This window comes from Bos indicus, chromosome 11 (assembly GCF_029378745.1).
Source record: "Bos indicus isolate NIAB-ARS_2022 breed Sahiwal x Tharparkar chromosome 11, NIAB-ARS_B.indTharparkar_mat_pri_1.0, whole genome shotgun sequence".
Classification (NCBI taxonomy): Eukaryota; Metazoa; Chordata; class Mammalia; order Artiodactyla; family Bovidae; genus Bos; species Bos indicus.
The window spans coordinates 71,132,949-71,158,034 of NC_091770.1; the positions used below are offsets into that span (position 1 = coordinate 71,132,949).

Sequence of the window (25,086 nt, forward strand, 5' to 3'; positions counted from 1 at the left end):
CTATTCAAAAAGGACGTCGGGATGTGATTGTCCCACTTATGTACATGCCTTGGTTGTTTCCAGAGGCCTGCGTATGACCTCATGCAACCACCTGGACCCTCTGAGCAATACCTTAAATTGGCTTTTTGAAGATTCTCAAGTCCCCAGAGTCAATTTTATTGAAACAAAATACAAAGTGCCCCCAGGAAGGGACAGCCCTGTGAACTGTTAGTGGCTAGCATTTGGCAGTACGTGGCAGCTAGCTGAGAATCAGGCCCTAAGAAGTGGGAAATGGGACTGGGAGGGGTTGGAGAGGGTAAAGAGAAAGAAGCATGAGAAAGGAGGTGGGGAAGGTCTAGGCAGCCCACCCCCAGCAGCTCACCTTCTAATTTTGCTGTAAGAGATTCCCAGGGAGCTGTTCCCTGCTTCCCCATTCCCAACAGAAAGACCAACTCTGCTCACGGAGCCAAAGGTAGAAAAGCCTAGAAGGAAAAAAAGAGAAGCGACAGAAAAGATAGGAAGAAAAGACAGAATAAACCAACCATCAGAGGCTCTTCAATCTTAATTCATTTTATTCTACAAAAAGCTACTCAATTGAAAGTGAAAAAGCTAACAAAAAAAAAAAAAAAAAGGAAAAAAAGTTGTAATATGTTCTTTCTTCCATAGCAGCAAGCTTTTTCTAACAAGCTTTCTTTAGTGCAAATACTGTAGGCTTGTATTACAGTAAAATAACAAAACAACAACAAAACACCACCAGAGATGCTTCAGAGCTGAGCTACTCCTCAAATTTCAAAACTATACAAAGATTTTTGAGCTCATAGTCCTGCCTGGAGAGGCCTATTTAGAAGCCTTCCCAATGGGACCATTTCACCAATATTTAAAAAAAAAAAAAAAAAGACAAGGTGCTCAGAAAGATAATTAAATTCCCCCATCAAGCTGTAGGAATCTTGTACAATGTTTTTTTTTTTTTACCTCCAGGATCTTAGAGCAGTCTTTATTCCACATCATCAACATACCTCAAATACAGATGCACGAAGCTTTTGATTTGCCACGATATACCAAAATACTATATATACATCTGTCACTTCAGAAAAGACACCCTGATACCTATTCTTTATACAAACGTGAACATTTTTCTTCCTCGACATCAAGTAACCACAAACTAAAATAAATGGAATAAACTTTTAATCATACACAGAAAATAATTTTTGATGAACAGAGCAGGATCTTTCCTTGTGTTCTAACGTAGAGTTCTTGGTGACCACTGTCCCCAGGGGAATGACACACCATCTTTAAAAACAGAACCTTTTTTTATACAGTTTATACAGCACAAGTCACAAATCATTTTAGAAACAAAGCATCATTAGCCTAAATTAAAAAAAAAAAATTATAAAGAAGAAAGAGAGGGAGAGAGGAACTGAGCATTTTAATGCTATCTGTTTCTATTCAGGCTTGGTACAACACAAAGATGTAAACATTTAAAATAAATAATAAAATAAATGTCAATTACTTCTCCCCCTTCCCTTCCCATGCCCTGCTCAAAATTTGACCCAGCTCCTCCTGAACATGTCAGCCTTAGAAAATTAAAACCCTTTGTTGATATATGACCAATATACTAGAAGCATGAGAAGATGTCACATAGGTAGTGGGGTGACTGGGTTTCCTTTTTAAAAGGTGCAGGAGGACATGGGCACACCTAGAAATGTACACACGCACACACGCACACATACACACGACCCGTCAATAAATAGTGAGATGCTGGCTTTTAAGACTGAATGCCAAGAAGACTCAACAAGCAGAAAGTAGCAAGACCACTTTACTTAAGTTTTTAAAAGAAAGTTACACACGCCACATATCCTATTGGTCCACAAAGTCTATAAGGACTCAGGTTAACCATCTGAAGAGTGCAAAGGAGCACATCACAGGGGAAACACATTTAGAGGTGGAGGATATTGTAGGGGGTGGGTCTTTGAGAACAAACCTCAGACTGAAGGCAATCTTGCCTTGGATCTTTGGAGAAAGACCTTCTCACCTCCAAGTGTTTTTGTTGATCCATTAGTGGTGGGCTTTTAATAAGGGAAGTCCTCATCACTTAGTCTCACCCTAAAGAGAGTATATATATATAAAAGTGCCTAACACAGTGCCTGGCACATAGAAGGTGCTATTCTTTTCCTTCTTAAAGAGGCCACATGGATGTCTGATCAAGGGAGGAAATCAACCTAAAAGTTACAAGGTGAGATTGCAAGAAGCACTGTTGGTCCATCAAGGAAAAGGGAGAAAAGTCCCAACGCCTGTAAGTTGAGCTCAATCTTAAGATGGAGCCTAGTGGGAACAGAGAGGAGACTCCCTTCCCCAAAGCCTGAGAAAGGGAACCAGTAGCCTCTGATGGTTCCTGGCTTTGAGTTGCCTGTGGGATGGGCCACAGTGAAGACACCTGGCCAGTCTCACAGGCAGAAAAATGATTTCTTTCTGAAAACTTCCCCAGTGAATTCTCCGCTTTGAGTTGGCTCTGGTAATTGCCTAAGCTTCACCTGGGATCTTCTCTCTGTCCTGTGTCAGCAGCTATCCCCATCCACTCGACAGGAAGAGGGCTGTTCCCAAGAGGCTAGCCAGGTGGCCAAGGGGACTGTGTGTTTCACACCAGCCTGTCAAGGAGTGCCTGCCCTATGTGGTCCCAGAGCTGCCTGCAGCCCAACTGGAGTCCACACCAGCTGCCTCACGGCTGGGGACACAGGGGGGCATGGGGTTCCCTGCCCAAGTCCAAAGGCTCCCCCTGCCGCTGCTCCCAAGGAGGAGGAGAAAGGAAGGAGGAGGAAGCAGCAGGCCTGGTGTCTGGCAGCAACTTTAGAGAACCAGCCAGAAGGCAGTGACTGAGGATATGCCTGTGAGTCAAGAGTGAATTCTCCAAATAACCTCTGGCTTTGAGGAAGCCAAACTACCTCCAAGAACAAAGTTAGAGGGTCCTGAATAGAAACACAGCTCAGAGGCCTCGAAGTCCTGCAAGGCGGCTGGGTTCTTGCTTTCTGCTGGTCCCAAAGCCAATGCAGTTTGAAATCTGAACTAAAGCCAGACTCCATTTCAGGAATGTCCAGCTTGGCCCCACGTCACATGCCAGGGCCTGCCTTGGGATCAGAGCTGTGCAAAGTGGGGCACAAAGGGACTTTAGAAACAAAACACCAGAGAGCAGCTTCATTTAAGAAATATATAATACATATATTCAAAAAGAAATAGCTCCCAGTTGGCCACAAATACCACTTGAGATGATTAAGTCTTTCAGAGCTGAGTTCACCCCAGTTCTTTTTGCCTGTCTCCTGCTACTCCTAGCTGACCTCTGTGTCCTTGATTAATCTGAAGCCAGAAACCCAAAGGCCCCATCTTATTAGAAGCGCCCCTCCCAGAACTTCTGGGGAACTGGGGGGCAGCGTCACAGCCAAGGAATGTGGGAAATAACATATTTAAAGCATCTGGGGGGAAAATCCTGTTTCTTTTAGTCTCCTCTCTTTGCAAGTCCTACCCCTCCACACATCACTCCCGGTCATAGTGGGCTGCGTATTTTAGGCATTGGGTTGTTCCATTCAGTGTGTCTAGGGCATGGCAAGTGAGTAATGAACATTAAATACCAGCCGGCATGCCAGGCCTGGGTCTGTGAAGGGAACAGGTGAGCAATCATGTCATCACGTTTTCTCCCTCTCCCAAGTCCAACTTTGAGATTTAACCCCCACTGGGTTGATTTAAATAATATCTATATAGTTTTAAATTATCATACAATGATCTCTAGAGCTGAATCACAATAGCGGGGCCTCCCTCAGAGTACTAGGCCAGCAGAGGCCAATGCTGGAAGACCAGCCTTGGGGAGAAAAAAAGTCTCCGAGGGGTGGCAGGCGGGGACTCCGCTGAGCTCTGCGGAGCTGTGCTCCCGGGAGGAGGTGGGGGGGTGGCTGGAGGACCCCCTTTCCCCATCCTCCACCCCACAGGAAAGGGCAGCTCTCTTGCAGTGGGATTCATCTCTGATTTCAGCAGCCCCTGGGGAATGGCACATAAGCTGCAAGCCACAACAACAGCTCTGGGCCAGCTGTTCACAGCTGGCTGGTGGACCTGGGAAGCACACTGGGGTGAGGGGGCAGGGGAGTGTAAGAGAACAAGCGCGAGATCCATCAGGTAGCAGATGACCACAGAGGGTAGCATGGCCCAGCACCTTGGTGAGAGGTGAGAAGCAGGCGCTGGGGCTGCTGCGAGGCAAACCCCACTCTGACTGCCTCCCTCCTTCCTCCCCCTTCCTTTCCATCCACAGCAGAGGCGATTTTGAGGCTTGGGGAGGGGCCAGGCCCACGCTCATTAAACCTCCACGGGCGGCGTCACCCTGAGAGGCAGGGTGGGGGAGGGTGGAGCGGGCAGGGACTCGGAGTGACGTGTGGCTCCGAGGAAGGAAGGAGAGAAGGGTCCAGGGCTGAACGACGAGGCGGTAATTACAAGAGACGTCCTATTCAAGACACGGGGTGAAGAGAGGCTGGCTGGGACACCTGTGTGGCCCGCTGGCACTATTCCTGGCCATTCCTGGCCTGGTAATTAGGCATTTGGCAAACCCAATCCGTGCCCCCGCTGTCTCACTCACACCCTGTCTTCTGGCCAAGCTGCTCCTCCAAAAGCCGTCTCCGAGGATGGGTAGGAAGGGTCCTCCAAACCTCCTGGCGATGGTGGCCTCTCCTGGAGAGTTCAAGGAGCCCTGCTGGCGGTTCCGGAGATGGTGGTGGACCAGAAGTGTCAGAGGAGGGAAGGTTCTGTATTGCACATGGACTGTCCCCTTCTGGACAAGTCAGCCCCAGCCAAAGAGTCACCCTGCTGCCCCCTCTTCAGAAATGAAGAGCTTTACTATTCAGACCACCCAGATGAAATGTCATGGCAAATTCGATAAAAAACTAAGAGGAAGTGAAATTGACACTGGGGGAAGGAAGGGGCAAATAGAGGGAAGGTGAAAACAAAAAGGCATTGAGCATGCTTGGTGGGGCGGGAAGGACACCATCACTCCAGAGACACATCGGAACTGAGGGACAAGAATGGCCCAAACCAGCTTCAGGCTCTTCAGAAGCCAGGGAGATGCCCGAGTCCACCAGACCAAGTTCTCCAATGTTTTTCAAGAAACGGATTTGCTTCGCGAGATGGACGAGGGAGGAGGAGGTCCTGTGCCTTCCAAGAGCTCATCCAAGTCCTCCGGCGACTCACCACCAAATCCCACCTGGGTCTCCCCAGAGCCAGGAAGCTCTCTGGCAGGGTCCCCCTCTTTTCCTCACGGCCCCGGAGCGCTGGAAGGTGCTGGTCCCTGGGCAGGAGGCAGTGACGAGGACCCCCACCCCTGCCCCTGGGAGCTGGGTTACAGAGCCAGCAGAGTAGGGGAGTTCAAGGAGTCTGATGACTGGTCCCCACTGCTACTGCTTCTGCGGTGAGCCTTGGAGCAGGACTCAGAAGGCGATGCCGGCGACTCCTGCTCCAGCACACTGGGGTAGGTGAAGACGAGGTTCGAGGTGCCCGGAGTGATGGCAGGAGTGGAGGTCACCACGATGGGGGTGTGCAGGGGCTCCTCGCCATAGAAGCCCCCAGCAATGCTGATGGGCTTGATCACGGAGCGCTGGGCCTTGTCCAGCCCCGCCGATGAGGACGAGGGGCTGTCCTCTTCCAGGGGCTCCTGTTTCACCACCACGGCACCGACCCCTCCACTGGCCCCGCCGCGCAGGGCCTGCAGCCCAGAGGCCGGCGGGGACCGGCGTTCCTCGGGGCTGATCTTGCACACGGGCCCATGGGCCACCAGCATGAACTCCAGCTTCTCTTTCTCTTTCTGCAGTTCGGCGATCTCCTTCTGCAGGCCCGACTTCTCCTCCTCCAGCTCCTCAGTCTCCTGCAGGGGAAGAGGGGAAGGATGTGAAGGATGGTAGGAGATGGGCCAGGGGGTGTCAGATCTGGGTGAGAGAGGGAAAACCAAACACGGTCCTCAGAGGGCTGACCATGAAGCTAGTGAGCTCACACCCGACTGCTTCTGGGCCACCTGCATGTTCAGGATTCCTTGTTTCCAGAACTCCAGGTTGAGAGTAGAGGTGAGTCAGCTTGGAGGAAGGGTGAATTAACCCTTGTAGTGGCCATGACTGAGCACTAATAATAAAACTGAGTTTCCAAGAGGTTTAACCATTTGCCCGATGCCAGAGTAAGCAGATAGGGTAGCCTGGATCTGACTCCAAGATATCTGATTGCAGAGTCCACGTGCTACTACGCTTTTCTGTCAGGACTGCCCCTGGTACTCCGAGGGGGTGAGTAATAGTGAGACCTGGCGGGGGAAGGGAGCAGAACAGGCAGCTGCATCCCTCCCCCCACCCCCCATGCCTCTTCAAGCCCCTCCAGCTCGCCAGGGACATATCGACACTGAACTCTGAGCTGCGTGACTGGATATTTGTCTGCACACACAAGCCTAGGAGTAGCTGGCTTGTAGGAAGCACTCAATCCATCCCACTGGATCTTCACTGCCCCTCTTCTCTTTTTTTGCTCTTCAGGACTCACAGAACCCCCAGAGAACATTCAGTTCAGCCCCCATGCTTCAACAGATGAGACCCCTGCCAGCCTGAGTGGGCAAATGAGGCCGGCAGGGACCCTCTGCAAGGACCTCAGCCCCTCCTTTCACACAAAGCTAGAGAAGCAACAGATGCACGTGGTGGCGGGAGGTGGGGGGGTCGTCATGGAATTTACGGAGAGGTATGTGTCACCAGCCTCCTCCCCACTTTTCCCGAACACAGATTCCTGTTTGAGAACGAGATGACATGGGCCAGAGCTTTGCTAAGCAGAGTACAGCATATTCCGGAGTGAAAAAAACTTTCCATCTGTCTCAAGGGTCTGATGAACGTCATGAGCTTCTGAGAGGCTTCCTGTGCAGGATGTGGCTCAGAGGCTGGGTGGCTAGGTCGTGGGGAGGCGGGGGTGTAGGGTGTGAGGCTTCAAGGGGAGAGAGGGGAGGAAAACCGACGGGCCTTGGGGCACAGGCTATTCTGGGGCTGGTGGCAGAAGCACCTGGGGGTAGACCCAGGGGGATATGGCTCCCTGAAAGGTTAGTGGTGGGGAGGGCTCTCCGGGGTGTCTCCCGGGGAGTGCTGATCACTAATGGATCTGCCCCACCTGGCATCGGAGAGCTCTCACTCCTCCTCCCGCCTCTAACACCTCCACAGGCCACTACCAAGGGCATCATAGAATTCACCCGGTGCACATTTAAGGCCCATGAACAAGGGCTCTGGGATGGACAAAGAGAAGTGGAAGCAGGGGAATGGTAGCTGGGAGGATTAAATAAAGTAATAGGATTTGCAAGTCCATTTCGATTTCCAGAGCTCCAACCTGGCTGCTCAGTGCAATGACCACTGACACAGTTCACCTCATCTCCTCACTTGGAAAACATTCCACCCAGGAAGAGTCAGTCCTGGCTCTGGGTTTCCTCCACACGGCACACGGCCCCTCCTGGAGGGCTGGGCTCTGGAGGGAGTTACGTGATGTCGGTCAGGTCAAGGTTTGGGGAGGGAAGGGCGGGGCTGAGGGCCCCCAGGTGGGGGCAATTAGCTAGCAGGGGAGAATGACTCACAGGGCAGAATGAGGTACCAATGAGGTGACAGCTTCAGGATCAGAGCAGAGGCGGGGAACCCTCCCGCCCACAGAGGATATGAGAAAACCCCAAGATAGTACAACTCAGCTGCCTATGATCCATACCCATGAGACCCAGGGAGCGCCAAGACCCTGCAGAGGTGGAGAAGCCCAGAGAACCAGATGGCTGAAGCCAGGCTGGGCCCACTCCTGCCGGCGGCAGGCAGGCAGGCATGGGGGCGGCTGGAACCTGGGAAGAGGAACCCTGGAGGGGGCAGGCTTGGGCCTGCCTGGCTGCTGGCCGGCAACGGCGACACCCTCTGCCATCCCTCGCCCAGGAGCCCCAGCAGATCTCAGCACAGAATCCTTCAGATGCTGAGGTGAACAGGGTGCCAGGCCCAAGAAGCTTATCCAGTTCTTTCTGGGTCCATGCTGGGTGATAAAGGCCAGCTCCCTTCTCCCCACCCACCTCCTTCAAATCAGGGCAGGGCTGACCCATGTGCTCAGAAGAAGGAATGCTTCTGCCCATACTAACTCTGTCAGTTACTAGGGGTGAGGGAGGGAGGGGAGAGGGCCGGGAGCCCTGGGGTCCCAGCTTCAGCCCACCCAGGAGTGCGCCCACCCCACGCAGGGCTCCTCACCGCCTGCAGCTTCTCCGTCAGCTCCCGGCGGCGGTTCCGGCACTTGGCCGCAGCCAGCTTGTTCCTCTCCCTCCGAATTCGACGCTTCTCCTCCTCTTCAGGGGACAGCTAGAGGCCAGGGCCAAGGATCACGGTTAGGCTCGGGTGCGTGGCTCACAAAGCTTTTCCGCTTTTAACCGCATTGTAAGTAGGGGAAGAACCCCTTCTGGGACCGGGCAGGGAAGGAGGAAGGCAAGAGGAACGTGGCTCAGGGGCCCCAGAACATGTACCTCACCCCAGTTTGGGTGCCTGGGGGTAGGGGGAGCACTCAGAACTAAACCCCAGCCCCCAGAAGGTGATGTCACGTGTTTGAAGGGAGAGCAGGGTAGCCATGGGTCAGAGACTCACCAGCCCAGGCATGATGGCAGCATGTGACATGTCAGCCCTGATTCAGTGCCAAGACCCGAGAGAATGAGCTGGGACCGTTCCCCAGAGAGTCCCCTTGTGCCAGGCCTGGCCCCACCCACTTAAGCAGCTTCCTCCCAACTCGGCCTAATTACTCCTCCCCAACACTCTGCCTGCTCTGCAAGCCTTATTATCCCCACTTGATTATGTAGCTGGGCCAAGAGTAAGAACCACCCAGAGGGGGGGGTGCATGTTCTCTTGCCAGATGGCGGGAGGGAGGACCACCCCACTCCCAAGTCCCTCTGCCAGCCCTCGAGTGCTGGCTGCTCGCAGTTCAACCCAGAGGACTCACCAGTGTGCCTGGCACAGTGCTGGATTGGGCAGAACGAGCAAAGAGGAGGAGGAGCCCTGGAGCAGATTAAAACTCTGCTGCCCACCACATCTACTCATGCAACCAACCAGCCCTTCAACATGCCAGGCATGGTTTGAGGGGTTAGAGATTTGTCAGCGAACCGAATGAACAAAAATCCGCCTGTAGAGCTTATGACCTAGCTCCTCACCAGGAAGCTGGTTAGGGGCCTGCAGCTCAGGCCAGAGGGCAAGAACTCTGCTCCACCACCAGGGCTGATACTCTGTTTACATAGAGCCATTCCAGAGTTGATGTGAGTAGATGGCTGTGGGCCAAGGCAGGAAGGAATTCAAAAGGAAAGACCCCCTCCTTCAGTGATCAGACCCTGACAGCACACCATCTAAGTGCCAAGTGATGTACTGGGGGCTTAGAAGATTCTGGGGGCAGTAAGGCCCAAGTCCTCCCCTCAAGGGACATGTGGGGAAAAGGCCAAAGCCATTTTTGGAGGGCTAAGAGAGAAGCTGCCCCCCTGAGGGATGCTGCCTGGACCTCCAGCCAGCCTGCAAGTAAGGGAGCCACTCCCCGGGCTGGGCCCAGGCCAGAGTCCCCAGGACACTGCCTGCAGAGCAGGGCATAGCATCACTGTGTCCCTCCCTAGCACCATCTGTCCTTGCAGCGGCCTCCACGTGGGGCACACTGACCTGAGCCCATCCAGCTGGTAACATTACATTCCTGTTAGTCTTCAACCCTCTTACAAAGGCCTGGTCTTCGAGCCCACGCTGGATCCTGGCTCCACTTCCCTCCTCAAGCCCCTGCCCCACCTCCCCGGGAAAGCTGATGGCTCCATGGTCTCTCTCCTGAGAGGTGTCGGGTGGCTCAGAGCCAAACGCAGATGTGGCACTTCTGGATGGACCCAGACAGATTACTGACCCTCCGAGCCTCAGATCCTCATTTGGAAAGTGGGGTTAATAGGACCTGCCCCGCCTCCCACAAAGCTTCTGCAGGGATCAGATGAGACGCAGTGTGAGTCTTCTCTAAACCAGAAAGTGCTGGAAAGAAGACAACGCAGTCCAGAGGTCTCCTCTCTGATACCCTTGCTGCACTCACTGAGCAGCAAATCAACCAGACACCCAGAGAACACAGACGGGGGCACCCTATTCTCTGTGGGATCACAGAGGATCACAGGCTGAGGTCACAAAAGGACACTTGGCCAAGGCCCTGAATACCTGCCGCTCCAAAATCCATCTCAGCCTGAGCCCGAGAGGGACCGAGAGAGCCTGATGGCCCTGTTGCAGCCCCAGGTTCAGGGCTCAGCACCAAAAGGCTACCAGGGCTCCCCTTGAGGCCCAGCTAGCACCCCGCTCCCTCACTGATGAGGGGCAGACAAGACAGAGAGCTGGTCCTGATCCACTTCTGCCTCCATTCCCCCTGGACAGATTCTGTTCTCCCCAGTGCCTTAGAAGTTTCTCTCTTCTAAGAAGTGTCTGGTGAGGTACAGGGCAACTTGTGGGAGCTCTTGGCATAGGAAATGTTCAGGGGCGGTGACAATATGGTTACAGCATGAGTGTGTCACACCACCACGTACCCACCCACAAGCCACACACACCCTCCCTTCCCCGCCACTGGTGGCCTCAGAGGGAGCCTCCGGGGCAGGCCCCAGAGGAGGGCAATGAGACACCAGGCCAGCGCCATAACAGCCTCTGCCCCCTGGGGGAGGCTGGGAAGGCAGAAGAGAGCCTCCGAGAAAAGACCCTAGAGCTAGCAACCTGAGGAGCCAAGTTCTAGGATGCTGCTGCCTAGGCTTCCTCTAAGCTGTTGCATGATGGTCTGAACTCCTAATTGACATGGGATAAAATGTTCCTGGCTCTCTCCTTCTATCTCAAAAACAGGAGGAAACTCTCCAAGGGCACGCCTGGGTGGTGTGATGGGAAAAATCACAGGGTTGAAGGTCAAAGGGGATGGATTCCAATCCTGGCTCTGCTGCCACTCACTGCATGAGCCTAGGCAAGGCCCTTCTTTCTAGGCATCAGTTTCCTCATCTGTAAAATGGGTGCAGAGGGAGATTTAGAAAAGCCAGTCTCCAAAGTCTCTTCCTCTCTAATCTTGCAAATTTGGTGTGACCTGGGTCCAGAAAAAGGACTTCCCTGGTAGCTCAGATGGTAAAGAATCTACCTGCAAAGGAGACCCTGGCTGGATCCCTGGGTCAGGAAGATCCCTTGAAGAATGGAATGGCTTACCCACCCCAGTGTTCTTGCCTAGAGAATTCCATGGACACAGGAGCCTGGCAGGCTACAGTCCGTGGGGTCACAAAGAGTTGGACAAAAGAATGAAGAGTATTTAGCACATCTTGCTTGGCTGTCCTGCTAACCTGGGAGCCCCTCACAAGCCTAGCTTGTAAAGGATAAGGGGTCCTTTACATACCAGGAGATAAAGCTTGGTACCCTGAGTTCCCTGAAGGAAGCACAGTTATAGAAGACACTGGGATCACTGCTACTGCATATTTATAACTACAAGCATGGAAGCAGCAGGGAGGAGGAGGGTATTGGCCACTTGCCCCAGGAGCAGAAGCCCAACAGGACCTGGGAACCGTTAGTGTCTATTACACACATCTCCCCATGCTGCCCCTGCACAAGGTCCGGCCATTAAGAGAACAAGCCAACAAGTAGCGGATACAAGGCCCAGCTTTATCCTCAGAGGAACGGGACTCGTGTAAAAGCTTCTGGTTCCTCAAAGCAGTGATCCTTGTAATTCTAAGTATCCTGGGAACTCGTGGCAGGCTTCCCAGGTGGCACTAGCAGAAAAGAACCCACCTGCCAATTCAGGAAACATAAGAGACACGGGTTCGATCACTGGGTGGGGAAGATCTGGAGGAGTGCATGGCAACCCACTCCAGTATTCTTGCCTAGAGAATTCCACGGGCAGAGGAGCCTAGCGGGCTACAGTCCATAGGGTCACAAAGAATCAGACACAACTGAAGTGACTTGGCACACACAAAGGGACTAGTGGCACTGGACCCACAGTTAGCCACTGGCACCACGTTTGGAAGGTCCTTGTATTGGAACACTGTGGGCCTGGGGATCCCAGAGTGCAGGTGGACAGTGACTGAAATGGGAAGGGGTTCCAAAGCTGTAATCGAAGTAATTCTCCAGGCTAATATTTCAGTTGAAAAAGGGATTCTGCTACTAAAGTATTTCCCTTCCTTGGACTCACGGTGGCATGGCATTGTAGAAAGAGCACTGCAGAGGGGTGGAATCCCAGAGGCCTGGTTCTAGACCACACTTCCCCACTCACTGGCCAAGTAGCCCCAGGTAGCTGTTTGGCTGTGTCATCTGCGAAGGGGGACAGGTGGGGCTCTTACAAGGCTCATTCCCTCCTTTCTAGAATTATGCATGACTCTGATTTCTCTTTTGGGAAGCGGGGGGCCATCACTGCCCCACTCTCCGCTAATACAGACGATAGACCTTTGGAGGCTCGGGTAGATGCTATCTAGAGAGCAGAGGCCCCGCCCCTTTCTGGCATCCCTCCCAGCCAAGTTGGCTCCTGCTCAAAGCTAAGCCCCTTGAGGGGAAAAAAGGCTGCTGTTGTCTGACCCCCGCTCCCCAATGTGTCCCTGGAGCTTAAGGAGCTGAGCAGATTCCAAAGACCCCAGAGTCCCAGATGTGTTTCCGGAATGTGCATCCCAGGCACTTGAAATGGGCTCCAGCCTCGAGTTGGAGGCCTGGGACATGGAGGGGTGATGGACACACCGTAGGCAGTACTGGCCTGGAAGTGGGCCCCTTTAGGACAGCTGGGTTCTTGCCCATACTAGATACTAGGAGACACTTAAGGGATAAGCCCACAAAGGGCTCCCCACCAGGGTTCATCGGCTGCTTGTCCCATGGTCCCTCTGCCAAGGATCAGAGGATACTGCTGTAGGCAGGTCCCAACAGTCCTGCCCGTGTGCTGACGCCTCATCATTCACCACGTGCTTTCCTACCATGATCTCATTCCAGTGGCAGCAAGTCCTGGCTAGCAAGACACCATCCCCATTTTGCAGCTGAGGAAACTGAGACTCAGAGATTCTAAGGGACATGGGCAAGATACCTGACTCTCAGGTCACATGCTCTGCCTCCAAGGAGGAGGGTCCTGAGTTCCTTCATCTCCCCAGTGCTCCCAGAACACACACCCTGCTCCTCGCCAGTCTGCAGGAAAACACTCTGCACTATAAAGCCACTAATGTGGCTCCCGAACAGAACTGTACCTGCTCATCTCTCCTCCTGCGGCCCACCGTGGTGCCAATGGTCTTGATCACACCGGGTCTCGGGAGGGCCATGTGCCCGGGGACAGAGGCCAGGCCTGGCAGGGGGCTGTAGGGGTGCGAGCGGGGGTATGGGCTGGACATGGAAGTGATCACCGTGGGCTGCACCATCCACTGCAGATCCTGGCTGGTCGTGATGGCGTTGATGGTAGGGATGAAGGCGCTGCCTGAGCCAGGCATATCTACCCGGAATTTCTGAAATGAAGAGGAAGATAGGACTGAGCCAACAAATACTGCAAAACAGGCCAAGCCGAGATAGAAGGCCAAAACCAGCAGAAAGTAGGGTCAGTGCCTGGAGTGCCGAGGTCAGGATAACTGGGCGGGGTTCCTGCACATCCAAGAATCAAGGGGATCTTAACTCTTCCCCGTCAGATCTGCTCCCTGACTGAGGTCCTGGAAACTCCATCCCCCACCGGCTCAGGAAAGATGTGGTCATATCCCCAATGGCTGCCAGGACAGATGTGGTCCTCAGCAGCTCACATCCCAGCAGGCCCTCTCTGAAACCCTCCAGGCCAGCTATGCCCCTATCTGCAGGAGAGCAGGCCTCCCATCTGGGCCACCTAAGCCTCTGGGTCACTTGCTCTTATTCCCCAGGTACCAGCTTAGTATCCTTTGAGGAGATTTGCAGACCAACTGCTCTACAGCAACAAAGATCACCAGGAAGTTTATCGTGTCTGCTTCTGTTACGTTCCAAAAAGTTTCATCATGGGGCTGTGATCCCATCAGTGTGAGACCATGAAAAGATCTCCCCTGACCCACGAGACTGAAAGCGGTAGCCTTTGCTGCCAGGCTTCCCCTTGCTGTCCTTGCCCTCCTTGACCTTCACCCCCATCTTGAGAGATCCTGCATCTCTCTCTACCCATTCATGTATCTATCTATCCGAGCTCACAGGCCTGTCTGTGGGAAACTTTAGCGCTGCTAGCTCTGGGTTTTCTCCCTGTCACTTAATTTATGCCCAGACCACGTTGCAGAGCCCTGTGGAACATGCTGCAGGAAGCAGTCTATTTAAAATATAACATGATGACAGAGTACCAAAGCTAAACTGGGCCATGCTCCTCAGCAGATGGGCCTGACCTTCCTTCAGAGCAGCTACTAGAAAGTGAGAAGGAGGGAGAAGGGGAAGACCCCCCAACTTCCAGATTTTCAGGGGAGAGCCCCCCTTCTGGAACCCTCAGCCTCAGATGATTCCTGTTCCCACAAAAGGTTCTGCACATCCTTTCTTCCCTAACTTGGGGGATGCAAAGATGACAACAATAATAACTAACACTTACTGAGCACTTACTAAATGACAGGCACCACAGTAGTGTTTAACCTAGATTATCCCATTAATTCTCCCTCTGAGGTAAGAACTACCATTATCTCCATTTTCGAGGCAGAAATTTAGGCTTAGAGAGATTAAGTAACTTATCCAAAGCCACGTTCTAATAAGCAGTGGGGTCAGGATTCAAACCCAGTTCGGTCTGACAGAGAGGCCAGGTCTCTCCCACACAATGCACCACTTTGCAGAATTGTTTTTCCTATCTTGAAGTCCAGCCCCAAGTGCTGGTATCCACCCCCAATGCACCTGGACAGAGCATCAGGGTCATTCCCACCCAGGATCCCTACAGACAGTCCCTCACCCAGGAGGCCGCACAGGTCTGTTTGACCCCAGATGAAAGCCCATTGACATTAGCATGGATGCTATAGCATCCCTGCTCTTGCGGCCCAACCAAGATTAGAAGTAGCAGCAGCAATGGCAGCTGCCTCTACCATGGTCTTTGCCCCTGGTGATGACATCTGTGTTCCTCTGTGTAAATAAAAGTGAAGCTTAAGAGTCCTTCATTGCAGCTCAGGGAGCTGGGGACCCTTCCTTGCTCACTCCCCTGCCTGACCCCAATCTAGGAGGTGGGATGGGGCTGCCTCACATCCCAGACTAACCTGGATAAAACGTCTTCTGGGATTCTGTGAAGTTGCCAGTGCAATGGATTCTGGGAGGCAATGAGGAGAGCTGCCCAGTGCAAGAATGGATTCTGAGTCATCTCGCAGGGCAAAGACAACTGGGCTTTTTATCAGGAGCTGAATGAAAAGTACCAGATGTACCTAAGTATGTGTGGTGTGTGTGAAGGAGGGCTGGGTGCAGTGAACATGGAAGGATACAAGTGGGAAATGATCTTCAAGGAGGAAAAACAGACAACCAGAGCTTAAGGAAGAGGGCATTGGGAACACATGAGCAGCTGAGTGTGTGCAGAAGCACCAAAGCCCAGGCAGCTATGTCTCTCTTAGGATGCTGCGTTGGGAGGGAGGCTGGGAGGTCATCTGAGTCAGGAGGCCTGGATGTGAGGCCTTGGTGAATCACTGGGGACTCAGTTTCCCTGTCTGGAGAGGGGAGCAGTAACACCAAACTCTTTGCACTATCACAAGGATTAAATAAGGAGCTACTTGTAATCACAGGCTATGAAAGCACATCAGTGGTGCTCAACCCTGGCTGCAACATTAGAATATTCTGAGGAGCTTTTCAAAAACACCAATGCAGGAGCCAACCTTACCATTAGAGTTCTAAAATCACTGCTTTCGGGTGGTGTTCTGATAAGCTTTTTAAAAAAAAAAAAACTAAGGAGGTTCTAATGTGCAGTCAGGGTTGAGAAATGATGCTGCAAATAAATGGAAGGTGCTATCATCATCATCATCACAACAATGACAACCATCACAGCCACCATCACCATCACCACACGCATTGTCATTGGAAGTGTCTGGGGGAAGGGGTGGCTCCTGGGAGAACTGCCAGCTTCTCATTCCTGGGAAGCACCCAACATTTTTCTTGTTTCTCTCCCCGAGTCAGGTTCTGGGTTTGAAAGACACCCATGGCATCTAGTAGGACAGTTTAACGTCCTTCCTTCGAGGGGCAGGGGGCTGTCAGCTTTCCTCTCAGGAGAGCACCCAAGAAGTTGACTTCTCATTCCAAGAAAAAAAGAGCTCCCATTTCAGGCTAAGGGAGGGGAGCCAAAAGCCTGAAGCAAAGCTGGAAAGACTAATTCTGCTTAGGACTAAGTGGCAGACTCTCAGCCCCTCTCAGGAGGCCCTCCGGTCCACTCTGTCTGTGATGGCAGGTCTACAGAAGGCCATACCCGGCCATCAGCCAGATTCCTTGCAGCAGTAGCTTGGTCTAGACAAAACAAGACGCAATAAAAACAAGGCAGTAGGTAATGACTGCCTCTAAATGCATGCACAACTCGTTTCAGAGGGAGGTAAAGCCATCTGGGTAACACACTGCTTCTGAGCTGCAAGGAAAACAATGTCCAGCCCCAGAGGGGACTGCTAAAGGAGGCTTTTGTCTCCAGCAGGAGCCTCTCTGAGACACACACAAAAGTTTAAGTGAGATCTGGCAGATTTGTGTTTTGTGTCAACTCTGAAGGTATTTTTCAGAAAGTGACACTGGAGTTGGAGAGAAGAGGTGAGCCTCAGAGTTTGTGGTCCCAGAAGTTAGCCTGGCGTTTTTCTCTCCCAAGAGGACCCAAGAACCAGTCACATGTCATGTTGGGGAGAAATCACAGTTCTCTACCAATGGGTTAACACCGAACAGAAACCAAGATGGGGCTTCTCAGCTGCAGGTACACGGTGGTTTGATCCCTGTTGCAGCACCAACAGGGATGTTGGTGTGCTGGGGGTGGGGGGCTAGAGGAGGTAACCCAGGACCCTCACTTGACCCCCCTGGAGCTCTCCACTCCCTTGAAAACTCCTCCTCTAAGGACAGCATGGAAGGTGCTGGATGGCTATGTGGTATTCCAGTCTGGCAGAGCCTCCAAATGCTTTATTTAACTGTGTCATCCTGTTGACTTCTGGGTGGGCAAGAATGCCTATAAAAGGACAAATTGCCCCCCTCCCCCCAACCTCCTTTGGCAGTTTGGCAAACTTTTGCTGTAAAAGGCCAGATAGTAAATATTTTAGACTCTGCAGGCCATAAGGTCTCTGTGGCAACTACTCAACTCAGGCACTGTAGCGTGAGTACAGCCACAGACGAGATGTAAACAAACAGGCGTGCCTGGACTCTCTTAAGCCCTATTTACAAAAAGACTTGGGCCATAGTTTGGCGACCTCTGTCCTAGAGGATTATTCTCATCTCAGTAAGCTCAGGTTGAGGGGAAAAGAATAAAGAGAGGAAATGAGAAAGCAAAAAAGCAGAACCATTCTTCTAACGCAGGGAATCAAGCAATGGACTCTCACTAGCCAGCGTCAATCTCCAGAACCTGAAGCCGAATGTTGAGGTTGCAAGCCTTGATGGGGGTCTTCGGGCAGCAGAACCTCCTTATCCTGAATTTAAGGGAGCCTTGGGGCCGCTCAGTATGTATGTGTGTCCTGCTGCCTATGAGAAAGCTCGGAACAAGGGGCCTTTAGTGCTACCCAGCTTCATCAGATCAGAGAGGTCCCTTCAGTCCAGAAATTGCTAACTTGAGGAAATGACTTTTCTGAACTCTGTAGGGCCTCAGGTTCAGAAAGGTCTAGGAAGCAGGGTTTGCTTTCCTGCAGACATGGATGTGGCAGGGCCTATCCCAGAAACTCCTGGCGTGAGGGGCCCAGAAGTGGCATTTAAGATGGAATCAGAGTTGGTGTTCAGGGTCCATCCCCTCAGCCAGGCATTTCTCCACGAGGTTGACTCTTGACTGGGCCACCAAGCACTCAAGCCATCAAAACCCTGAATACCTGGGACCTGCCTCGACAGGTAGAAATGATTATGCATGTCTGAGAAGAGACTGGGTTCTCTCTCTTAAGAACCCCCTTTTTTTAGTTTCCCAGCACAGGAAAAGGAAAATTCCAACATCCCAGGAGACTCGCTTGGGGGAAGAGGAGAGGGCAGGGCGAATGCTGCCTCAAATGCCCCAGAATAAACCTGCTGAGGTCCAGTTTGACTCAAATGCTCTGTACTTTTACTAAACGTGGGGTGTTCTCCAAAGCCTTCTCTGTGGAATTCAACCAATTTTCACAGATTCTATATGGGACATCACCTTGACCTTTGACCTTTCATTCCTGAGGCTCAGCACTAATGTCATCATGGAAATAGTCATCAATAACTCATAATCCCGCGCCACCCCCCCCCCCCATTTTCCAAGTGATTCCTGTCAGGTTCACTTGAACAAATCACATTATCCTCCTTCACCTAACTGCTAGGGTGAAGAACAGCAAAGAAAAGACAAAAGCAAGGAAAAGAAGGTGACCAATACTGAGTTGTCCACCAGGTTCCCTGATGTCTTGCCTTCCAGGGCCCTTTTGGACAGAAATTCCACTCCAAAGCAAGAGGGAATTCCCTCTACCCTTCTGTAGACCCCACTCTGTACCCCCACCAAGCTAAGACAGCTCTGCACTCCACGGGAATGGCATGCCATCTCATCCTCTCTACAACCACAGCAGGTGAGCATGGCCAAGTCATTGTCCCGTGATGGGGCATTGGGTAAGATGACTCTTACACCTTCCCTCTCTGGCCCATCGAGTCCAAGAGGGACAGAGTTACCAGCTGGGGTTGGGAACAGATTTATTTGCCTCCATCAGGGCAGCTGCCGTCATTTGGAAATGCCGTGGCCACAAAAGATGCCACACACAGCATGGAAGAGACGGAGTCACAAAACACTAATTCTTTTTCTTTCTTTCAATGGATAGACGAGAAACCTAGCCTCCTGAATTCTCAAAATCAGTGCATTTATTCCCCTGTAACGGGATGGGGGTTGGGGCGAATCGAAAGGTCTAGGTGGCAGAGGTGCCTGCTTTGGTGTGCCTTGTCTTGGTGACTGCTCTCCCAGGAAGACTCTTGAGATGGAGACCAGCAGGATTTGGGGTCACATCTTGCTTCGGACCCTGCCAGATCACCCAGACCTCACACATCACCCTTGGTTCCTTCTATGCCAGATCTTTTGATAACTTCCAAATATTAAATTCACCCTCAAAAGACAAAAATATGTTAGGAGGGAGGGTTTTCAAAAGAATTTGCTGAAGCCAATTCCAAAGAGGGATGTTGTAAAATCTTTCTGAGTCTGACTAATAGCTACAGCATCCAAATAAGAATTTAGTCTCCTCAAGGAACGGTTATGAAGGGGACAACAGCTGATTTGGATGCATAAGTTCTGGTGTGTTTGTATTAAGACAGGAAAGAAAAAAAACAGAGGCTCCTAACTCTACACTCACCTTGAATAATGAGCCAGGTAGAAATAAAGCAATGGAAGTGCACTCAGGGGTTTGAATAGGAAAATTCAACTGCCACTCAGACAATACGTGACTGCTGCTTCACCCCATTCACTTTGATGAACCAGTGACACTGACTTCCACCAGCAAGAATCAGCGGAACAGACAAATTCCTGGGATAACATTTTGTTTGATCCTAATCTACAACATCTGTGAGATCAAGGCAAAAACAAAAAAAAAAGGGTACCAGACCCTTAATATACACCTCCCACCTTCCCACCAATTCTGAAGACCGTCTCCTCGAACAATTTCCAGTGTCCTGCTACAAACAATATCAAGAAAACAAGCCTTCGGAATTTGAAGACATTGTGCTGCCAATGAACAGATATAAAAATAGAGAAAGAAAAAAGCACTCCTTTTTCAACCATGCTTTATTTAGAACAAAATAAAATTAGAAAAGAAACTGCATTTCGAGGTCAAGCAACTCCTAGTTAACCACTGTTAAATATGTGGCATTTATTTGTCCTGAATTAAAAAGAAAAAAAAAAAGTCCTAAGAATTTCGAAAACTTACCAAGTTAACACTCTCTGGGGCTGGAAAAATACATTCCCCAGATAGTTCTTCTAAGAATGTCCCGTAGGGGGCACTAAAGAGGCACGATTGGGGCTGACTTGGGAATCACAGTCATTTCTGGTAAAAGTTCTTTGATGTGAGGAATGTCCCAGCCTGGTACAGTTGGCAAAAGTTCACTCTGGGGAATTTTGTGTGTGTGTGTGTGTGTGTGTGTGTGTGCGCGTGTATGTGTGTCTGTCTGTCTCTTGGAAAAGAATGGTTGCCAAAGAAGAGAGTTATTCTGTTATTCCTTGGTTCCAAAAAGGAACTGTCCCCTTTGATTTATTTTCACAAGTTATCTGAGAAACAGACAAATGGCAGCCTTGGAAAAGTTCTGGGTCTTGTTTTTGTTTTGTTTTTTTCATTAAAAGGGGGCCAAGCTGATGAAAACAAGTTATGAAATGACCTATGTTTGTGTAACTGGCTAGATTGCGTAATGCTCAGGGCCTGAAACCGTGAGTCGAGCAGTCAGCCAGGGCATATATCTGGGAGGTGTTTTCCTAGGAAAGTTAGGAAAGAGAGAAAACAACAATAAAAAGAAAAAGCCAGGGGTGGGGGTGTGTGTGCAACTATTAGGGGCAAATCAAATCACCAATGACCAACGTCTGAGATTAAAACTATAACTGGAACAGGAAATATTTTTCATACTTCAAGTTCCTGCCACATACAAGAACAGAGGTTTTAACAAAGAGTTATCTGCCGCCCCCCCTCAAGTCACTGAAACTCACAGCCATGTGTTAAGACCAAGCTTCATGAAGTGAGAAGAAAGTCCTAGGCTAAGTAAACAGCAACAAATTTCTAAGGAATATTAGACCCCACAAACAAAGAGAGGAGAAAAAAATAATATTCACTTGCCCAAGGTAAAACCAGAGCTCTTACACTGAGCTGCCACAAAAGGAGGAAGGCCCATCACCAACTGCCAGGAAAGTCTCTCCATAAAGGAAGCTAAGAGAAATAAAGTGATTACAGGTTTTATCTGGTATGCAATAAAGTTACCTTGAGCCCGGGTGGGGTCACAGACATGTGAAATAACAAAAGCTTCTCACGTCAGCTCTTAGGACCACAGAACAGCTCTGCTCCCAGTCACAGGGATGATGGAAAAACCCTCTCCCGTCCTCCCGCCACCCCTTCCCCTCCTCAGGAGTGGACAGGCTGAGAAACTTGCCCAAAGCGGCATTACCTTACCAATCCCTCTGGTTTGAAAGGCTCCTTGCTTGAGCTGCTGGGCCGAATGGACAGGCACATACGCAAGAACCCCGTGCACCAGTTATTACTAATTGCAAAATCCTCATGTGTTACAGCACGCTAGGAATTAGCCAACAGCTGCTTTTTGCTTCGGTAATGAGGCCCCATTACACTCTGCTGGACTGAGTTCTCTTCCTTCTTCCTAGCTCTGGTTTCCTGTCTGATTTTCTTCCAAAACAGGGAATTGCCTCCACTCACATCCTGGGCTCAAAGCCCTAGTGACACAGATTATTCAATCGGGGCACTGATGTCCGGTCTGATTTTCCATCTAGGCCCCAGAGTCTGAGTAAAGCCTGGCTGCAAGGTTGTAACATTTCAGTGATGACTGCCGCAGAAACAGCAGCCAAAGGAGCAAATGAGAAATCAAAAGATTCCTTCCTGATTTGGAGAGGCAGAGAGGGACAAAAACAGAGGGGCTGTTGAACTGGAGAATGAGGGAATAGATGTCAAATGACTCCAACCCATTGCCTAATGATGGTTGGATTCAATAGAAACCACCAATGGGGCTGGAAAGCAAACAAAATCACTTTGGGACAAGATTTGAAACTCATCACCTTAGTGTTCATTATTAAGGGTGCATGCACTGACTGTGCCCTCAATGCACTGACAAGGCTCTCTACAGTGGGTGCTTATGGGGATACCAGGGCAGGTAGAGGCGAGGCACAGAAAAGCGTTTTGAGGATCCACCAGGTATGGGGAACCACTTTGGAATAAGATATCCTCAGTTACTAAGAGAGCCACGTTTCCATTTTATTCTCCATCAGGGTCCCTCCGCCCTGGAAGCCCACCGCAGCCCCTCCTGGTTGCCTGGCTTATAGAGGCCAAGGCCACCGCCTAACCAGAGCAACTCTTGCTGCAGCCAACTGGGCTAGAAACTCGGCAGATCCTGACCAAGACGGGCTTCAGGGTCTAGCAGCCTTGTTTAAGTCAGATCCCTCACAAGCCTCTGGGTGGGTGGGTGGGTGGGGGGTGTGGGGTGGGGTGGGAGGTGGCTGTTGCAGAGGGTAGGCACCCCATCAGCACCACCAACCTAGCAACAACTTTCTGGTATTTATTCTGGTATTTATAGACAGAGATGGCAGGCACAACCTCTCCAGCGCAAACCAGTCCGCCTGCTTTAGAAACAAGTTATTTCTCGGCTTCCAGAACCATTCAGGAGCCTAGAAGAGGTCTCTCCAGCTTCCCGTCTCTGTGCAGCCGTCCTGGCCCCAGGTACTCCCCAGGCCCCAAGGCGCCCCTTTGGGTGGCAGTTCAGGCTCCTAGACTGACCCTAACAGGAGGTGGATGGGCGCAGGGTACATAGACGCACGCAGCCGGAGCCAATCAAGGCTGACCTCCTTCTTCCTGACCTTCGCACCTGACTCCCTGAGTGACAATTCTCGCCCTCACTCTGGATCACTTGAAGGAGCCCAACCAGTTTCCGAGTTCCCAACCTCTTTCCGAAATTAACTAAGACCAACGGCGGGAGAAGGTGCGGGGTCGGGGTGGGGAAAGAAGGAGAGGGCTTTTTCGCAGGAATAAGTTCTCTAGATATCGGAAGGGGCCCGTGCGTGAAAAATTTGGGAAGGGGGGGTCCACCACGGAGATAGAGGAGAATGGAGATGAATTCCTGGGAGAGGAGGGAGGCACAGGCTTCTGGGAACGGGACCTGCAATTCCAGGAGCTTGTCTGGATACGATGTAGCGTGAAGGACAGGGTTTGTAGGTTCTTTCAGCCCACTCGCCGCTCCAGTTAAAAAAAAAAAAAAAAGTGTTGGCGAGGGTAGAGGGGGTGAAAGGAGGTGTGGGCAGGAGATGAGAATTCAGAACTTACAATGGTGGCCCGTAGGTATTTTCTCACCAAACCGAGAAAGGGCAAAGAAAGCAAAAGAGGCAGTGGCGGCGAGAGGAAGGCGGGGGTCCACCCGCGCCGCCAGGTGCACCCGGGGCCCGCACCTACCTGCTGGCCGCCGCCGCCGCTGGAGTAGGACTCGGCGTGCGCAGGAGAGCCGCTGCTGCCCCGGGACGAGGTGTCAAAGTTCCCGGGATAATCCTGGTACATGATCCGCGGTGGGAGCCCGAGAGAAAACAGGGTGTTTTTCTTCCCCCGCCCTCGCCGCGGCCGCGCACCGGCTGCTGTGCGCTGGCTTTCTGCTGGCCGCGCCTCGGGCTTGTCCCCCTCGGCGGAGGCACCCCGGGAACAGGGCCCCTTGAGCGCCGAGCGCTACACCACTTCTTTCCTGCTCTGCGAGCGCCGCGGGACCAGTTGTCCACCCAGTCCCTCCCTCTAAAAAGTCCGCGCGTCCCTCGGTCCCTCCCCTGCGCGCGCCCTCCCGCCCCCGCGCGCAATCGGAGCCCAGCCGAGACCGCCGGCTCAATCAAAAATCGGTAATCAAAAAAGAATGGGAGTCAACCCGGCGGGTCAAGCCTGCCAGGTCTGGGGACCCCCGATGTCAGGGCAGAAAAGAAAGAGGGGGGAAAAAGGCAGAAAGAAAGGCTGCCCGCTTGGAGAAACTTCTATTTCCTCCTTTTAGAAAAGGAGCTGAGAATAAACTTCCTGTGGCCGACTCGCAGCCGGAGTTTGGAGCGGCTCGGACACTTGACTAGGAGAAGAAGGCAGCCTGCGCCCGGCCCACGGCCCGGGAGGATCCAGCTGAGCCGGCGTGGAGAGGGACGCGGTGCCGCGGCTTCGGCGCCCGGACCTGCACCCCTTTCCCGGCGCCCGCTCCCGGACGGGCCCGCCTCGCCCGTCCGCGCCTCTCTCTCTCCCTCTCTCGGTCCCCGCCGAGCGCCGCTCGCTTGCTCGCTGGTTTGCTCGGAGCCCCAGCGCTCTGCCCGAGATGAGTCACTACAATGGCACGATTTCAACTCCACACTCTTTATTCTCCAGCCCCTGTACCTCACGTCAACCCGACTCCACCTTGCAGGGAGGAGCGCGCGGGGAGGTGGGGGGAGAAGGCCGAGGAGGAGGGGGAGGAGGAGGAGGAAGACGCGCGGGAGGAGGCGGGCGCAGCGCTCCCCTATCTGCCCCGGCTCCTGGCCGCGCTGACGCCAGCCACACACCCCGCGCGAGGAAGGAAGGCGGTGGCGGGGGTGGGAGCGGACCGCTGGCGCGGTCTGGGGGAGCCGAGGCAGCCTGGCCCATCCCCACCCCACCCCCCCGGGCCACGCGCCCTTGGTCTGTTCCACTGGCGCACGTTGCCAAAGATGGTCATTTGCGTTAGAGGACGCGAGTGCGGGTTCCCTAGCTTTCGGGTGACGTGGAGGGAGAGGGATTCCCTCGCCGGCTCCCGAGCGCGCCACGGCCTCCCCACCTTCTGCACCGCCCGGGGAAGGGGCGCGGGGCGGGGCCCCTGAGAGCCGCCGCGGGGGCCTCGGCGCCGTGTTTCAGAAAATAATCACAGTCCTGAAGAGCGAGACGGGCGGTTCAGTGCGGCGCCACCGCGAGGCCGAGAGCCGGGCGCGCAGAGCCGCTCGCAGGGAGGGCGCGGCCGCGCACGGTCGTCGGCGCCCTTCGCGGCGCCACCCGGAGCAGCGGGCGCCCTGGGCGCCCTGGGCATCCGCGCCTCCCTGCGGCCGGAGCTTGGCGGGGCGCAGCGCAGCCGGGCGGGGCCGGCCTGCCTATTTTCCCTTCCGCGGCTGGCTCCCCACTGCTTCCCGCCCCCCTCCCCTTTCTTTTCGGCCCTGCAATTAATTTGTTAGGAGTAGCCTTGAAGACGAAATTAACCAGTCAAGACATTCCGGCCGCCCTCTATGCTGGGCAATTAGGACGCATCTAATAGGAGTAATCGGGCATTATAAGCAACCTCGACTGTTAGGAATTTGAAAGAAAAAAAAAAAAAACAAACA

The 25,086-nt window shown here is 52.5% G+C and overlaps 1 protein-coding gene across 2 annotated transcripts; it reads right to left on the reverse strand.

Annotated features, from left to right (window-relative positions):
* Positions 1 to 1,147: 1,147 nt before the first annotated feature.
* Positions 1,148 to 24,102, reverse strand: FOSL2 (FOS like 2, AP-1 transcription factor subunit). Of its 2 annotated transcripts, none has more exons than XM_070798950.1 (4): positions 23,198 to 24,102; positions 13,199 to 13,450; positions 8,226 to 8,333; positions 1,148 to 5,869 (listed from the first exon to the last, which is right to left on the reverse strand). In XM_070798950.1, exons 1-4 carry the CDS (start codon positions 23,297 to 23,299, stop codon positions 5,348 to 5,350), a joined length of 984 nt encoding a protein of 327 aa, XP_070655051.1. In that variant the 5' UTR covers positions 23,300 to 24,102; the 3' UTR covers positions 1,148 to 5,347. The 2 variants fall into 2 exon arrangements, with proteins under 2 accessions (XP_070655051.1, XP_070655052.1); XM_070798951.1 differs by lacking the exon at positions 23,198 to 24,102 and adding an exon at positions 21,195 to 22,135.
* Positions 24,103 to 25,086: the final 984 nt, after the last annotated feature.

Coding starts and splice junctions, on each gene's coding strand:
- FOSL2 (XM_070798950.1), bottom strand. CDS start 23,299: ATGTACCAGGATTATCCCGGGAACTTTGACACCTCGTCCCGGGGCAGC. Junction 13,451..23,197: donor GCGGCGGCGGCGGCCAGCAG/GTAGGTGCGGGC, acceptor TCTTCATTTCAG/AAATTCCGGGTAGATATGCC. Junction 8,334..13,198: donor GCAGGAGGAGAGATGAGCAG/GTACAGTTCTGT, acceptor CCTGGCCTCTAG/CTGTCCCCTGAAGAGGAGGA.